At 53.9% G+C, this 15,195-nt stretch overlaps 7 protein-coding genes and 1 non-coding gene across 8 annotated transcripts; 2 read left to right on the forward strand and 6 right to left on the reverse strand.

Moving 5' to 3' along the window:
- Window positions 1–3: 3 nt before the first annotated feature.
- On the reverse strand, window positions 4–1,478 carry B0H18DRAFT_1019070 (uncharacterized protein). The gene is made up of 6 exons (XM_048029421.1): window positions 1,309–1,478; window positions 909–1,235; window positions 742–811; window positions 593–693; window positions 360–535; window positions 4–298 (listed from the first exon to the last, which is right to left on the reverse strand). The coding sequence occupies exons 1-5, from the start codon at window positions 1,369–1,371 to the stop codon at window positions 443–445; spliced, it is 654 nt and encodes a 217-aa protein (XP_047891134.1). The 5' UTR covers window positions 1,372–1,478; the 3' UTR covers window positions 4–298; window positions 360–442.
- A 255-nt stretch (window positions 1,479–1,733) lies between these two features.
- B0H18DRAFT_t120 lies at window positions 1,734–1,817 on the forward strand. Its single transcript has one exon. It is a non-coding gene; the product is annotated as a tRNA-Ala (tRNA).
- A 340-nt stretch (window positions 1,818–2,157) lies between these two features.
- Window positions 2,158–3,230, reverse strand: B0H18DRAFT_879687 (uncharacterized protein; the record flags this gene model as incomplete). The annotated part of the gene is made up of 2 exons (XM_048040711.1): window positions 2,158–2,866; window positions 2,917–3,230. 2 exons carry the CDS (start codon window positions 3,228–3,230, stop codon window positions 2,158–2,160), a joined length of 1,023 nt encoding a protein of 340 aa, XP_047891135.1.
- Window positions 3,231–3,399: 169 nt separating this feature from the next.
- B0H18DRAFT_1019075 (uncharacterized protein) lies at window positions 3,400–4,150 on the reverse strand. Its single transcript, XM_048029422.1, has 3 exons — window positions 4,113–4,150; window positions 3,683–4,043; window positions 3,400–3,659 (listed from the first exon to the last, which is right to left on the reverse strand). The coding sequence occupies exons 2-3, from the start codon at window positions 3,854–3,856 to the stop codon at window positions 3,435–3,437; spliced, it is 399 nt and encodes a 132-aa protein (XP_047891136.1). The 5' UTR covers window positions 3,857–4,043; window positions 4,113–4,150; the 3' UTR covers window positions 3,400–3,434.
- Window positions 4,151–4,298: 148 nt separating this feature from the next.
- On the reverse strand, window positions 4,299–6,960 carry B0H18DRAFT_1019078 (cytochrome P450). The gene is made up of 13 exons (XM_048029423.1): window positions 6,938–6,960; window positions 6,554–6,883; window positions 6,398–6,495; window positions 6,206–6,341; window positions 6,057–6,154; window positions 5,885–5,990; window positions 5,759–5,831; window positions 5,473–5,702; window positions 5,351–5,417; window positions 4,929–5,294; window positions 4,768–4,869; window positions 4,664–4,711; window positions 4,299–4,601 (listed from the first exon to the last, which is right to left on the reverse strand). The coding sequence occupies exons 2-13, from the start codon at window positions 6,675–6,677 to the stop codon at window positions 4,424–4,426; spliced, it is 1,626 nt and encodes a 541-aa protein (XP_047891137.1). The 5' UTR covers window positions 6,678–6,883; window positions 6,938–6,960; the 3' UTR covers window positions 4,299–4,423.
- Window positions 6,961–8,228: 1,268 nt separating this feature from the next.
- On the reverse strand, window positions 8,229–10,039 carry B0H18DRAFT_879614 (WD40 repeat-like protein; the record flags this gene model as incomplete). Its single annotated transcript, XM_048040707.1, has 3 exons — window positions 8,229–8,522; window positions 8,581–9,156; window positions 9,209–10,039. 3 exons carry the CDS (start codon window positions 10,037–10,039, stop codon window positions 8,229–8,231), a joined length of 1,701 nt encoding a protein of 566 aa, XP_047891138.1.
- A 297-nt stretch (window positions 10,040–10,336) lies between these two features.
- B0H18DRAFT_1019089 (uncharacterized protein) lies at window positions 10,337–10,785 on the reverse strand. Its single transcript, XM_048029424.1, has 2 exons — window positions 10,568–10,785; window positions 10,337–10,502 (listed from the first exon to the last, which is right to left on the reverse strand). The coding sequence occupies exons 1-2, from the start codon at window positions 10,649–10,651 to the stop codon at window positions 10,347–10,349; spliced, it is 240 nt and encodes a 79-aa protein (XP_047891139.1). The 5' UTR covers window positions 10,652–10,785; the 3' UTR covers window positions 10,337–10,346.
- A 1,639-nt stretch (window positions 10,786–12,424) lies between these two features.
- Window positions 12,425–15,091, forward strand: B0H18DRAFT_1121112 (uncharacterized protein; the record flags this gene model as incomplete). The annotated part of the gene is made up of 9 exons (XM_048034272.1): window positions 12,425–12,506; window positions 12,556–12,686; window positions 12,738–13,234; window positions 13,285–13,802; window positions 13,856–13,971; window positions 14,019–14,159; window positions 14,215–14,291; window positions 14,345–14,488; window positions 14,539–15,091. The coding sequence occupies 9 exons, from the start codon at window positions 12,425–12,427 to the stop codon at window positions 15,089–15,091; spliced, it is 2,259 nt and encodes a 752-aa protein (XP_047891140.1).
- Window positions 15,092–15,195: the final 104 nt, after the last annotated feature.

The following is a 15,195-nucleotide window of genomic DNA, read 5'->3' on the forward strand; positions in this document are numbered from 1 at the left end:
CTCACTCCTCCGTCATGTTCACCAGTTCGACCGCCCTGTCTAGAATCTTCTGAGGCAACCAGCGCTCGCCCTGGCCCTGCTTGAGGTCGAGCAGGTAGCCGATCTCGTCGCACAGCGGGGAGCACAATGTCCATGTCCTCCTTCGCGTGCGTTGCGCTCACGCCGAACCGCACACACGACATCATGAGAGGCGTCGTGAGGTACACGACGACGACGGCGATCTACGCCGCGCGCGTGCGTATCGTCCGGCTGAACACCGTCATCTTGCCCGGGTCCAATAGCAGCGGCGGGACCCACACTATATAATAGCACGAGCCGTATTTATGATATTGTATATATTCTCAATACATTTCACTCACATTCATACAAAGACATTGTTGTACAAGATAGCAGATGATAGCACGATACAAGTCTGAGTGCAGTGCAGTGTTCATTTGTTCGTTCACGGCTTTGCTATCCGAAGAGCAGCATTCCGTTGGATGATCTCTGCGGACCTTAGCTGACGCCCTGCGCGGTAGAAAGCTAGTCGCAGTTCCTGTGTTTCAGTTTGAGATGAGAGCATAGTTTGAGTAGCATATGAACGCGCACGTACCTCGACGCTATGCTGGATGTAATCTGGTTTGCACGTGATGTTTTGGTAGTTCTCTGGGGCGAAGCCGTTACTAGTACTACTAGCCATCACAGGTGCAGGTTCTATTGCAGAGTGAGAAAAGACAGAAATCTCAGAGACTTCATACTCACGCAGAGCTGGCCGCTGTACAACTTCAGGAGCAAGCTTGCGACCTTTGGCATACGCCGAGACCCTCAACTCCTGGTTATGCGGGGACGTCAAACGGCATCCGCAATTGCGAGAGCTCAGTGATGTATAACCGAGTCCTCCATTCAGAGTATCTTGAGATGTCACGCACCTCGAATGACCATGCGACGAATTCAGGTTGGCTCACGATGCACTGGAAGAACGCGCCACGCGCCTCACCCGCCACCGGTACAGGTCGGAAGGTATGGGTATCAGGTATTGCTCCTGGCGCCCCACCATTGACCACAATAGATGGTGAGGGCGAGTCGGTGTCAAGCAATATGTCGGTACTGCCGCGCACGATCTCCGAGTGCGGCTCGATGAGTGGGGGTAAGCCAAGTGAGGCGCGTTGTGCACGATCGGTTGGTTGTGCTGGACAAGATGCTGGTGGTTTCCCCGTTGTCCGGTAGGCATGAAGATAGTCTTGTACACGGCGTTCCTAAATGTGAACGAGCTTGAGACATCCTTGGACGTTGAATCCGGGCAGCGGTTACGAGTGGCGGCGACCTTACCTCGAAGCTTGGCACAGTCTGAGGGTTCTGTGCCGGGATGTTCATGTATATTTCTCGCTGCATTGATATTGAGGTATACAGTCGCAGGCAAGCAAGCGAGATAGATAATGGCCACAAAAATCGCAGTTGCTATTGTGCTTGAAGGTGAAGGTGCAAACCGAGTTCGGTGCACTAGCGCTCGAGAGCCTTCGAGCACCCAAAATAGCAAGTCCTAGGATCGAATGGTGGTCAGTCACATGATCTTTCCACTCTTTCAGGCAACTTTCAGGCTCCTCATTGTCGCCATTTGATATTTAAGGCTAAGTCGCATCGTACACAACAGATGAGCATCTCTATATGCGACGTCTACTACGTACTAGTCTTTCAGTCTGAGAGCAGCTGGTACCACAAGGCTGAGGTCCTTTTTATGCACTTAGCAAACAATAGGGCATGTGGTGTAGTTGGTTATCACGCTCGCTTAGCAAACCATTACCTGCGAGAGGGGTCCGGTTCGATCCCGGACATGTCCATTTGTTTTTGCCGTCGCTTTCCACAAGTGTTTGCGCGGCTTTTCGCGTTTGTTGCTGATATATTTGTCTTTCGCTCCGGCAGACGAACGTTGCATACAGTAGCACATACATCCAGCATAAACAGGGTTGGAACAGGAATACATAGAAGGAACACTACTACAAGCTTTGAAAGATTCTCTACAGGGACTTAATGGTCTGTGCGACCTACTGATAGGTATGTAGTACGGCGACACCAACTGACCTGCACATATCATAGTCTCTCAGCAGCCCTTGGGTGGAGAGCGCAATGCTGGTTTAGAGAATGAACCGTCACCCTCTGGCAGCCTGTGCTCTTTTAGCTCTAAGGGTCCTCCGCACTTGGGTCTCTGACTCGAACGTCCAAGTTCAAGATATGTGGGAGCCGAAGCCAGATATCCGAGCGCAATTCTCTCGCCTTCAGCTGCATGTATGCCTGGCAGTTGAGGCAGAGATTGTTGTAACTGCGCGTCTGCTCGTTATGAGCCAGCCAAGTGATCCAATCTGCTAGACATGTGGGGTCCTCTAGTTCACCTTCGAAGGTTAAGTTGGCCTGGGCGAGGCACTGCAGCGACGCGTGGCAAACCTGATCTGCGCACGCAAGTGGCAAGGTTGGTGTGAAGAGGAGGTATGCGAAGATGATGTTGTCGTGGACGAGTGTGCTCCGCGCATTGAGGCACCTCAGAATGTCCTCCTGCGTGAGCCGCTCGGTCGTGCCGTTCTTCTGCGGGACTCCGTTCAGGATGACCTCGGTGTCGAGCTGGCAGCACGTGTATAGAGCGTAAGGCAGCATAGACTGCGTCTCCGTGAGTCGTGCGATGTTGACGGCGGCGATGGCGTCGGTGTAATCGTAGGTCATGAGGGCGCTGCCCTCGCTAGCCTCAGCCTTCGCCCAGACGTGTAAGTCGTCGCTGAAGCAAGACTTCATGCGTTCAAGGGCATCATCCCGCAGGTGCTCCATGCCGTACTTGTGGGCGAGGCGGACAACAGAGGCAACGACGACGAAAGGCAGTTGTGCGTTATGGCGGTAGAACCTGCGTCGCACGTGAGTCGCACCTTCAATATCGAGACAGACAACACATACGTTTGGTCAACGAATACAGCACGCAGGAGGTGTCGCAGGTCATCCGGGTGGTCCGCAAGTTCAATGACGGGGCACCCGTCGAACGTATCCGTCAGCGTCGGTTGCGGGACGGAGAATAGCCCGGCGAAGACTTCAGAGTTCAGCGACAGGCTACCTTGATAGACGCGGAACGCGACTCCTCCGGCCTGCAGGACAACATTCCCATCCTTGAACCAGAACTCCTCATCTCGTTTGGTTCCCGCTTCTCCTATGGGCCCGGCCTCCGACTCCGTGCGCGTGCGCTTCCGCGTCTCAGAACTTGAACTTTCCTCCATATGATGGCTGGTGCGCTGTTACCCGGACTGCGAGGTGTTGCGGAGACGATGAAGGAAGACTGAAACTGAAGGGCGGGCACGTCGCCCACCCGACGTCGTAGCCTTATCGTAGCCTGAGCAGAGGAGACCCCTATTTGTGGCTGTGACTGCTTAGTATAGGTCTACGATCGACTCGACCTCTCGATCGAATGTTCACGCGACTTATCACGACCCCGCGCGATATTGACTGGTCAACCGGTCACCGGTCACTGCTTGGATGGCATCTGTGCCGCAAAACTGCATCGAGGAATTTCCGGAAGCCTTGTATGCTGCGAATCGTGTCTTAAAGTCGGTACAGAAACACGACTTCATCCTCGAAAGGTAGGCGTCGCGCACCCATTCGATTTGGTATTTGTGAGAAAGTCGGATGAGGGCAGCAACGACCGCGGACTTGAGGTTGTTCGTCGGGGGACAGTATCTATCGAGTTGGCCTTCAGCACTGCATACACTGGACAGTATGAGACGACGCCCACGCAAAAAGTACTTAGAGGAGATGGCGGAGTTCTGTGGGATGGTCGGGAAGTGGACGGCAGGATATCCGTTAATCGTCTCCACAGCCTTCGTTTGACCGATCGCGAACAGGTCATAAAGCACCTCCCAGCTGAGAGCAAGTAGTCCTTGATATAATTGAAGTTACTTCGATTGAAGACGCGTTGCCTCGAGAACAACGTCACCGTCCGGGTACCATATCTCTTCGGAGTCGCGTACGTACGAACGCAGCGGCCATTTCTCTGTGCGCTTGACAATGAAGGACCCACGGCTACGTGCAAAAATCTAATCAAGCGAGTATAAGACAAAGCATAGCGGTTCGTGCAGGAGGCGTCGTGAAGAATGAGTACTTACGAGGTGAGCTTGATTGATGGCTGGCGTCACCGTTTCACCTGCGCGGCAGAGCCCTGGCAGAGCCACCGCGTCGATACCGAAGCCACTGACGGCATACCCGGGCCGGTAGTCCGCTCCAACCACTAGCAGCCGTGGCCACACCATCCCAACTTGAACTACTAGTAGCACGCTCAGTGACAATCATCGAAACGCGAACAAGAGATCATCATTGTGACGGATATTCTACTAGTACTGTGCTTTAGGCCTAGCCCCAGAATCGTAGCTCGTCGCTCAAACAATGTACGACAGATCACCAGCGACGCCGGATTACACTAGCATTGAGCAGCAAAAGATATCTTCAGCGGGAGCTGAACACCCTTCTCTGGTTCTCCTTCTAGGGTGGGTACCATGACGAGGGCATTCTCTCTTCGTAGGCGCTTCAGCTCTTCTGTCAGACCGAACTCGAAGTTCGATACCAATTGAACCAGGAAACTCTGCAGTTCGAGTATCCTGTTCAGTGTTCCAGCAAATTGTCAGATGCGAAACGGTGACACTGGCTTGATTGAACATACGCAAGACGCCAGCCAATGCAGGCATGAATACCACCCGAGAAGGTCAGGCTAACATGGGATTCGCTCAGAATGGCGGCGACGAGCACGCGTCGAATAAGACTCACATATTAGCGAATACACCTACGGTCGGGCCACGCTTGCCAGAAAAGTTCAGGAAGCGTTCCGGGTTGAATACATGCGCGTCTTCGCCCCAGATGTCTTTCTCCCTGCAGCAGTAATGGTGAATCGGAGTGCCCGCAACATTAGAGGAAGTACGAAGACGGACCTGTTATATGCGGCCAAAGACAGGGTTACTCGGGTACCCTTGGGAATAGGTATTTCATCGACAATCTTGCCAGACAAGGTCCTGATGGGCTTCGACAGAGGGATGACATCGTCTTTTGCGGCTTGCCTATAGTTGTGCGGCACCGCAGGATGATAGCGCAAAACCTCGCGCACAAATGCTTGCAGGAACGGCATACCATCGAAGTCAGATGCCGTGAACGTGATACCGTTTCGCTCGCGAATGGCTTGTTCCATAGTACGGATCTCCACTCTCAGGCGTTCTTGGTAATGCGGATTCCTGGCAAGCTCGTAGAGCGCGAAGCTGAGCGTGTTTGAGCCTGTCTCTTGTCCAGCAAGCATGATCGTCCTGCGCATGTCATGCGTCAGCGCTATCAAAGCTCGCCCATACTAGTCCATGTTCACCTCATCTGGGCTATCATCTCATCGTCGGCCAGTTTCGTCTTCTCATTTTCGGACGTGTTCGCTCTCACTACGGGTGAAATGAGTGACCGACCGACGTTTGGAATATGGCTGATTGACAGTACCAATGATGCTCATGACGTCTCGGCTGCCCTTGCTTTGCAACAACGCCTCTGACTTCGAATCGAGTAGTTGCCGAGCCACCGTGTGTGCCGCTCGCTTGTTCTGGCGAGCCTTGTCAAGGCCCTTCCCCGGCAAGTTGGCGTATAGCCATTCAGCAACGCGCATGGGGATGTAGTGGGCGACGCTAATCCAGAACAACTTTGACTTTGACGGGCTCGAGAAAATGCCTGCTCTGTAACGTGCTGTGAGCGCTGTCCCGGTTCAAGGACGCAGATGGCGATTACTTACACGAGACTGCTGTAAGCCTGCGCGAGCTCGTTCTCGGAGTTTTCCATGCACCCGAGTTTGTAGTCAAAAGCAGCTGAAGAGATGTCGTTCAGAAAATATTGAGTTCATGGGCATGACAAGACATACCTTCGCCAATCGCGTCGAGTGTGGCGGGGGCAATCAGCTTGATGACATTCAACACTGCTGTCTGATCCGGAGAACCCTCGATGATTTCTCGCCACTTCAGCGTCACCTGTAGTCAGATATCCCAATTGCATGAGAAAGCGTGTTGCATCCCATCCTATAGGATATGACCGACCTGTTCAGCATAGTGGTCGAAGACAGGCAACAAAGCCTTGGCTTCAGGAGAGCCGAACGCAGGTAGCATTACTTTCCGCTGCCGTTTATGCGTTTCACCTGCCGAATCCTTCAGCTAGTATTATAATACAGCACGCCTGAAAGACAAACCCTCTGCCCATGTTAGTCCATGATCGCCCATCAGTCCTGACAGGACTCGACGTTCGGGCTGCTTGGGGAAATTATAACCGGAAGTTTGGTAGATATACTGCAGAGCTTTGGGGTCGCAGATCCATAGCATGTCAACCTGCCGATGTACTGTAAATCTCATCCGAGTACGCCGTCGCGGTGCGTCATACGTACTCCAAAAGGTGCTTTGATCCTCGCAACACCTCCGAATTCAGCTTGATACCTGAAGTCTGCCTTGCCCGCCTCTTCTTTGTGCAGCTCGGCGAGGTTTCCTGGGCCATGCCAATGTATAAGCGTGACTTCGTTCATGTTCGGGGTTATCTGACGTACCCATTAAGAACGACTCTGGTCGTGGCCCAGGTAGATCAGCCAAGACAGCCCTGTTCCGCGCCCTCAAGGCCGCGTACAGGAGACATAGCAGCGCGAAGGCGAGTACTGTGACGAGGTGATCCATGGTAGGGAGAGGCGATAGGCTCTGCTACGATCTCGAGGAGATCAATGAGTATATATATCCTTCAGATGACTTCCTGCAGACGCGAGGGGTCCCACGACATATCGGCTAGGTGTAGGCCAAGCCACGGATCGGGGGCATTGCTGCACAACAGATATGACACACGCCTCCAAATATCGGAAAGCTCGTAATATCGAGCTGTCTGGCGACTCATGCGTGATCCCATTTTAGAAATGACCTGGCAAACATAGGTGTCGAAATACCTCCCCCGGACACGTAGCCATGCTGTAGGGAGACATCTTGAACGGCTCCGCGGAGACAGAGAATTCCTTGCGATAGCTACATATCGATGTAGTTGAGCTAGATAAGGCATAGGAACATGAGAAGATGGCGGAGAAGTTGACCACGGACTCGCACCACGAGACCTTGGGTAAGTCGAAGGCTCGACGGCTCAATGAATACATCTGTGCTAGAAGTATTCGCACCACATCCTAAATTGGGAAAACGACATCAGACCTCATTACTAACCGCGATCCAGCGGCGATCCCAGCCCTCGTCAAAGCACGTACTGTCGGAGATGACCCCACTACTGGCTCAATTTGCCTAAGTGCGACGGACCGGACGCTATGGGACGCATGTCGCGTGTTGACCTGTGTAACGATCAGCGGATGGTTATTAGAACCGATGCTAGCAGCGCGGAAGTTTGTCAGTAACACCCTGCCATAGGATAACATCCAAACCGGCGTCGTTTGGGGACCGACGTTTGGTGTAGGAGGTTGGTGAAAACCACTACTACTACTCAGGCGCCCACCAAGCGCACGCTTATCCCAAATTGAACGTTTGAACGTTGCACCTTTGAACGCCGGCTCAATGCATACATGAGGCACGATGTGAGACTCGTCTACAATACGTATGTATAGACCGGAGACATGCCTCATAATATTGATGTGAAAGCGCAAAAGCGCTCTTACCCGGACCACAGCCAGCAGATTTACTGAATGCACGCTAAAGACGATGGGCAATAATACAATTCGAGCCAGTGCATACGTGACAAAGCAGCGGATGTGTACATGTGTGACAAAACCTAGAGGAAACGGGCATGCAGCGATGACGGACGTAGCTCTTACACGCGAGTAGAGGAAAGGGATATATCTAGCTATGGGATGGCACAACACCAACGGAAAGGAGATCGGTACGCGCATATAGAGGAAGGGGATGAGAAGACAGGGCCGACGGACAATCCCCAAGACATGGCAAAGCAAGGAAAGGTGCGGTATGTACGGGTTTCATGAGTATGCGCAGAGACGGAGACTGTACGTGGTGCTCGACGAGTTCAGGGACGATGGGGTGGGAGTAGCAATGGTGTGGTGTGGTGGGATGCGAGGGACACGAAAACAGTCCGAAGCGGGTGAGTAGATGGAGCGTAGGATATGAAGAACCTTGTGTACGACGGCGAGTTTGAGGAAGCAGGTGTGGCGAAGGGAAATAACGGAGGGGCACAGCCGGAGGCAGGCGACCGACGAGGAGCGAATAAGGATAGACGCGCGCGAGCGATCATCGGATGAGTCGACCATAGTCGAGCCGGCTTTCGCGCTTGGTCTCTTGATTGTCGCGTTTGGGGAAGGCGTTCCAAAATCGCAGGGTCTCGTCACCAGCGCCGGTGACAATCGTCTCGCCGTCAGGACTCATCGCCAGGTACAGTACGCGATACGTATGCCCTGTCAAAGAGGCAACCATGTCAAGTGAAGGATACTTCCAAACGCATATCTGGTGCTGAGCGGTGGTGGAGGAGAATCCATGCGTGGACACAAGCTCGTGGTAATTGAGCGACCAGGTGAGGTTACAAACCTTCAATGGGCCCACATGTTAGCAACAGTATCAGAAGCTCAGCGGTTGCAACGCTCACCTGGCTACCGGTGTCCAGCTCATTTAGCATGTTGCCGTTAAACACATTCCAAAACCGAATATGTTTGTCTGCGGTTCCTCCCCCTGTGGCCAAGACGCCAGATACGTGCGGATCCCAGGCAAGGGCCTTGACCGCAGCCGTGTGTTGATGGAACTTCCATAGCGGTGACTCGCCCGCATCTTCCCCAGCACTGCTTGCACCACCCGCACTGCTCGCCCTCGGTGCCGCGCCCGCTTGCGGTCGCTTCCCGCCACGCAAATCCCATATGCACACCTTGTTGTCATTGCCGCCACTCGCCAGGAGCGCGCTTTGCGGCCCGGCATCGCTGTTCCACCGCAGGCCACACACTTCTTGTCGGTGGCCCTGCGCGCGTTTAAACGGCTTGACGGATGGGTCACGGACATCTCGATGGTGTATCATACGGTCGCGTGAGCCAGAACTGAGGATATGCTGATTCCAAGAGAGGGCACCGATGCGCTGCGTATGCGCTTGTTGATAGGTTCGAGTGAGTTGGAGGGTGCTTGCGTCGTAAATTCGGAGCCGACCAGATAGTGTACCGACTGCGAGGGTGGAGCCCTACGGAGATGTTAGCGACGCGCGTTCAAACTATGGTTAGAGATCAGCGCACCTTTTGTACCCATGATACCGAGCTAATAGTGTCGTTCGAATCCGATAGGTCGCAAAGCTTCGACACCTGTGCCGTGTGCGCTGTCCAAAGATACACACACGACCCTAACCCCACACCCAGGACGTTTGTGCTTGACCAATCAACCAGGTTCAGATAGAAGTCGTCCGCAAGTTCTGGCGCATCCAGAACGCGGTACGGAGTCTTGCACACGCTCCGGAGCTGTCGCCGAGGGCTTTCCAGGAGCTGCCGGCTTTCTGCGCGCACAGGGCTGATTGAGTAAGCCTCGTCGACGGGCGTATCCAGTCGTCGCGTCGGTGTGGCCGGATTCGAACGGGAGGGTGAGTTGTAGTTGAACAGTCGCCGGCGGGTTGGCGTAGACGGCAGAGGCGCGTTTGTGGCCGGCCGTGTAGGGGACGAAGAACGCACGGGTGACGACGGAGTAACCTCCGTGTGAAGGATGGACGTGAAGATCGCGTTGGCCTGCTCTTTGAGCGCGTCGGACTCCGTCGGTATGATGCGGTTCTTTGACGGTGTCGCTGTCGGGGACTCGTCCATGAGGTGGTACGATGTGCGCATGTCCCCCGCGTCGCGCGATGGCACGAACCGGTCGCCGTAGTCGTGTCCTCTTGAAGGTCCGGGCGCGTCCGCCGGTGACTCGAACACGCCACTGTCGCTCGTCGTCGGGCGCGAATCGAGCGAGGGCGTTGACCCAGGCACCGCCGCAGATCCAAAGATTTGGTTGACACGAGGACGGTTCCGTCGGTGAGCGTCCTCGTCGTTCTGTGCGGCGCGTAGGCGTTTGCCAAAGGGTGAGTTCTGGAGACCGGACATGGTTGCTGCGCGTGTCGTGTTGATCCTGTCGACTGGCAGAGTAGAAATGGGAGTGAGAGAGGGTCGATACACAACGTAGATGAGTTAGAAATCAGTCGAGACCTAGCATTTGAGTGTCGCTGAGCGGCGAGCAGATGGTGGTTGTGGGTCAAGTTATAACGACGCGTTCAAACGCGAACCCACCGCGTATACTCTCGGGGTCCCGTTCATCCGGGTTCGAACCATTGTTCGTCTCTCGAATATGACGACGCTAACATTCCCTCCAACTGATACAGCATCAGCAAAAAAAGCAGCAAAGGTGAGTATATTAGGTGCCAAACAAAATTACTTCTGAACACCCAGGGCCAGTGTTACGAATCAAGCACGATTTGGAGGGTGGTAAGCAAATGTTAACTGGCACGCATGGGCCACAGCGGTGGCCCATACAGGACCCCGAACACCCCATTGTGGCCGGAGCCACACGCTATAAGTTCGCCACCGTGACGTTCGTAGTTGAGAACTTGAATGGACCAAACACAAGGAACTCACCAAATCATCATGAGAAGCCAGAAGTTCCAGTGATAGCAGGATAGAATGGGCCAGTCTCGCCATAATGAAGAACATACACCGCATAAGTACGATATGTAACTTGTTCAACGTACTCTTGGTTCGACTCGGAAGACGAAGAAACGCACGTGATGTATTTGTGGGTCGGTCAGTCGAGTACCACGGTCCTGATGTAAACACATGGTAAGTGAATGTGCAGGTAGTGACGAGATATAGGAATCTACTCGTGTAATTCTTGAGGAAAACCACTGAGAGCTAGGCGAGCAGTACCTGCTCGAGGCAGTGGCCGAATAGCTAGGGTGGCTGAGATCCCGGCCCGATACTGCTTGACAATTGAAAGCGTTAGCGATATGTATGCTGCCTCAGCATAAAACATCGCATAGCAGAAGGTGCCCGCAGGCGTAGGGTTGATAGCCACCTTGGTAGTTTAGTTTGGAGGGCCACAGTACACATCTTTACCATAGTTCAACTTACCAACCAGACAACGTTCGGCATTTTGCGATAAACATCGGCGGAGTTTGATTTGCCACCTTGTTCTGCGACCGTCATCGTGCGCACGGCCCATGGACCGAGGATGAACGTACGTACATCGCGCTTCGTTAGCCATCCATCCAGTATTATCGCGTCTGACCACTTCTTACCTCAGAACCTTCTCAGAACTCTGACGGAAAGTCAGGTCAAGACAGCGCAACAGCACACAGATCTCAAGTTACTATTAAGCGCCGTTAAGGAGACTCGCGTGAGTGCGCTTCTTGGATGTGGCTGAAATGTCTAACTTCGTTGCAGAGGCAGTCTCATGATGCTGCGAAATACGCTGATGCATTCTATGACTCACTGGAGGGCCTCTTACATGACCTCCGCACGGTAACAATGGTGAGTGCGTAACACTGTGATCAGGATATGTTTGTACCGCGTCTTTGTGGTGGCCACACCGGCCCGAGCGCCCTGGTGGACGATCGCATCCTGGAGCCCCGCCATTAGACAGGAATGTCTGGACCTCAGAATTCTGCCTGGTTCGGACATGGCCCGTTTCACCACGCGAGGACAGCCTGGATATCCGTGTCCTCAGTCGTCTTACAGGCATCAGCATTGGCCGTGCCCGTTCCCTTAGCTGAGTGTGGGCGGACGGGCACCAAAGCCTTGCTCATACATTCACAGCCATCAGCATGGTTCAATACCCAAATGAGGTTTTTGTTAGGATGACTAGGTCTGCTTCATCTCACTCCTACTGCGAGTGCTATCGCTATGCTGGGGCCAGTGAAGTCCAACTTCTACTGCTTGGCTGTGACCGTGCAGACAAGGCAGAGTCACTGTAGCCCAGCAGGATGATTAGCGAAGATGGACACCGTCTCCCGCTGTACGTAAAGTACAAGCAACCCTACATATAGGGCGAGTGCCGTTGGCGCATTCGCAGAGAAGGCCTGGGCTGGTGTCCTCTGGCCGTTGACCAAATCAACGAAACATCTGGATCACAGTCACCTGTAGTAAGTCGAAGATCCGGAGCTGGTTGATCCAAGTGCCTTGCTGCATGACGCCAGTGTGATACCACGCACTTATGGCATATAGAATCTGTCGATGTGGCTGAGTCCGTATATCACAGCGAGCCGATGACGGGACTCTATGAGAGGATAGACGAGCGTTCAGGCTACTCCGACACAGTGCAGCCCGTTCTTCTACTTGATTCTGCAGATCAAGTAGTCGCTCACATCGGCTGGGTCCGACCGCTGTCCACAAGTATGTACCGCTGTGCGGTGTACACCTTGCAGGCGTTCTGACCTGTTTATGTTTTCGTCGTCTCGCCATTGGTTGCATGCACTACACACTGTACTTGGTGCTGATATGTTTGCTCTACAGGATAACAGGGATGCGGAAGCATTCCTGAAGCCGGTCTCGAAGACCGATGTTCCTGACTATTATGAGGGTTCGTTGTCCGATATGACTCCTTCGCCCCAAAGCTTACTCCAACACAGTCATCTCCAACCCTATGGACTTGCAGACCATGCTCAAGAAGGCGAAGCAGAAGCAGTACAAGTCGAAGCGGGAGTTCAAGGACGACCTTGATCTCATCTGGTCTAACTGCTTTACGTACAATGCTCAGCCGGTCCGAATATTACTCGCGGTCAAATGTCACTCTTGTGCTGACTGCTTACAGGACCACCCTCTGCGGATGTGCGTCATGCGGTTAAAGGTCAAGGCCGAGAAGTTGCTCAAGAACATCACAGACTGGAAGGAGCGCGCAGATCCCGTCATCCCGTCAGACATTGCAGCCATCCTCATCGCGCCCCGGACAAACGGCGTCACTCTCAACGGTCATGCACGCGTCCACTCCCCTGTTTTGGCGAAGTCGCCGAGTCCCGGTAAGGCCATCCCCATAGCACAGCCGAGCAGCAAGAAGCCTCGTCACGATGGCTCCTTCGCCGACTCACCCGCGATTGTTCGGAGCGCAGAAGGCATGGCGGCGTTCGTGCGGTTGGACCAAGAGCTGGAGTGGTGGACGAACACTGCGCATCCTACCAATATCGTGAACGATGAGACTCAACACCTTGAGCAACGCTTGAGACGATACAAACCCGTCTCGGACGACGAACTTGATATCGATAGCTTGTCTCTGCATACCATGGACAGCGGTGTCGGAGAGAAGCGCAAATTGTAAGCTCTACCATCAATATGTGGTTCACGCGCTTATACCGGCTTTGCAGGAATGGTTTTCTTGACGATCGACCACGCAAACGTGCACGCATGTTGCCAACTGCGGACAAGGATCCGGTCGAACTCTGGTGGGACGCGATGCAGTCTGAGGAATTGCTCGCGAACGGTCTCCCAACACTTCTGTACCGTTCATCAGAGGACGTCCCTGGTGCTGGGCCGCCCAAGCAAATCAAGGACCCACCACGGCAAGGAACGCAGCGGGGCAAGAAGAAGAAAACGACGCCACGCACAGACACTTTGCTATACCACATGAACAACAACATCCGTACCCTTCGCCGGGTCCGGACCACGCACGCAAAGTTCGCTGCTCTCAACCTCAACCAGAACACGGAAGAGGGTGGCGGGCCTGTGGTGCCACCGATCGAACCTATCTCAGAGGACGTGGAGGACGTGTTGGATGAACGGCCATGGAAACCTAATGGCTCGGGTATAGAAATAGGGGAGGAACATGCAAACGATTGTCTGCACTGGATGGGTGGCAAGGTCTTGGAACATGTCGGCTTCCAAGGTTTGTGCATGGTTCGTGGTGGTAAAACGACCCTTCTGACGGAGCAACCCTAGGAACATCCAAGGCTGCGCTTGATGTCCTGGCTGGCGTCGCTTCAGAGTATCTTCTCAACGTCGGGCGGACGATACGTTTTATGTGCGACAAGTATGCGAAGAAGATGACGCCTGAGGTGAGTGCGTGCTAACCCAGGGTAAGCAAACGACTGATTTTCTACAGGAAATCATCCTACACACCCTTTTCGAAAGTGGAACGACTCGCATCTACGAGCTCGATCGCTACGTCAAGGACGACGTCGTTCGATATGGCGGACGGCTGGCTGAGCTCGAGAAAAAGCTGGCCAACGCTTATCGAGACGCGGTCAGTGGCTAAATTGATCTTGACCGGAAGCTGTATTCTGAGTGTCTATACACAGACCACCGAGGAAGCCTGGGATGACGACGCCCTATTCCAGAACACCGAAGGCGAGGAGGAAGATGGCCAATTCGTCATGTAAGTTCACCGTTCTCCAATGGTTAAGACACAGAGCCTGACTTCAGCCGTAGGGGCAACTTCGCCGATTCTTTTGGAGAAGATTTCCTTGGTCTTCGGGAGCTGGGTATCGCTGCAGAATTTGGTCTGCAGAGCCTGACAGTCCCCAAGAAGCTGCTGAAGGGCAAGAAGCAGGGACATGCGGAGGGGCCATCTGCGTATGTCGTTCATGTGTGCTCACTGAGCTGCTCTCATTATGTCTATGCAGTGCCAAACCTACAGAGCCTCCTCCCCCGTTTCCCCCGCCTCCCCCATTCATACCATTGGACTCCAGAACGGTCGAGAAACAGATCGGCCTGCTCAAGCCCTTTTACTCCGAGCGGATCTCCACCCTGTCTGCGTCTGCGGCGCAACATCCACCGCCTGGTGCGGCCTCCGTACCTCCCCAAACCTCCGGTTTCCCACCACCTATGCCACCTGGTTATGCTCAGCCTATACCCACAGAGTCTGATACCCCATCCGTCGTACTTCCCGACGATGCACCCAGCCCATCGCATACCAAGATCGGACCACTCGGTCAGGTCATGAAGAACGCGCCTTCAGCAGCAGCCTCCAAGAAGAAGAAAGCGAAACCTCCTGTTGCCCCGACCGGGATGATGCCTGCACCATCAGAGGGAGAGCCGCAACAAGAGTTTGCCGCGGCCACCCCGGGTATGGAGTCCGCCAATAAGAGAGGCCAATCTTCTGGCGGCAGTCCTGCTAAGAAGAAGCCGGCCAATGGCTCAGGTGCATTCCCTGCAGTCATTATGGCGAACGCATGAGCGTCCGGGCGCTGTTGTCGCCTCGCAGTAGGGTATTTATCAATTTGTATCACTTAGGACACTTTTTCTATCTGGATATCATGTAATCTGTAACACAGCTTGCG

This window comes from Fomitopsis serialis, assembly GCF_022376445.1.
Source record: "Fomitopsis serialis strain Sig1Antser10 chromosome Unknown B0H18scaffold_56, whole genome shotgun sequence".
NCBI lineage: Eukaryota > Fungi > Basidiomycota > Agaricomycetes > Polyporales > Fomitopsidaceae > Fomitopsis > Fomitopsis serialis.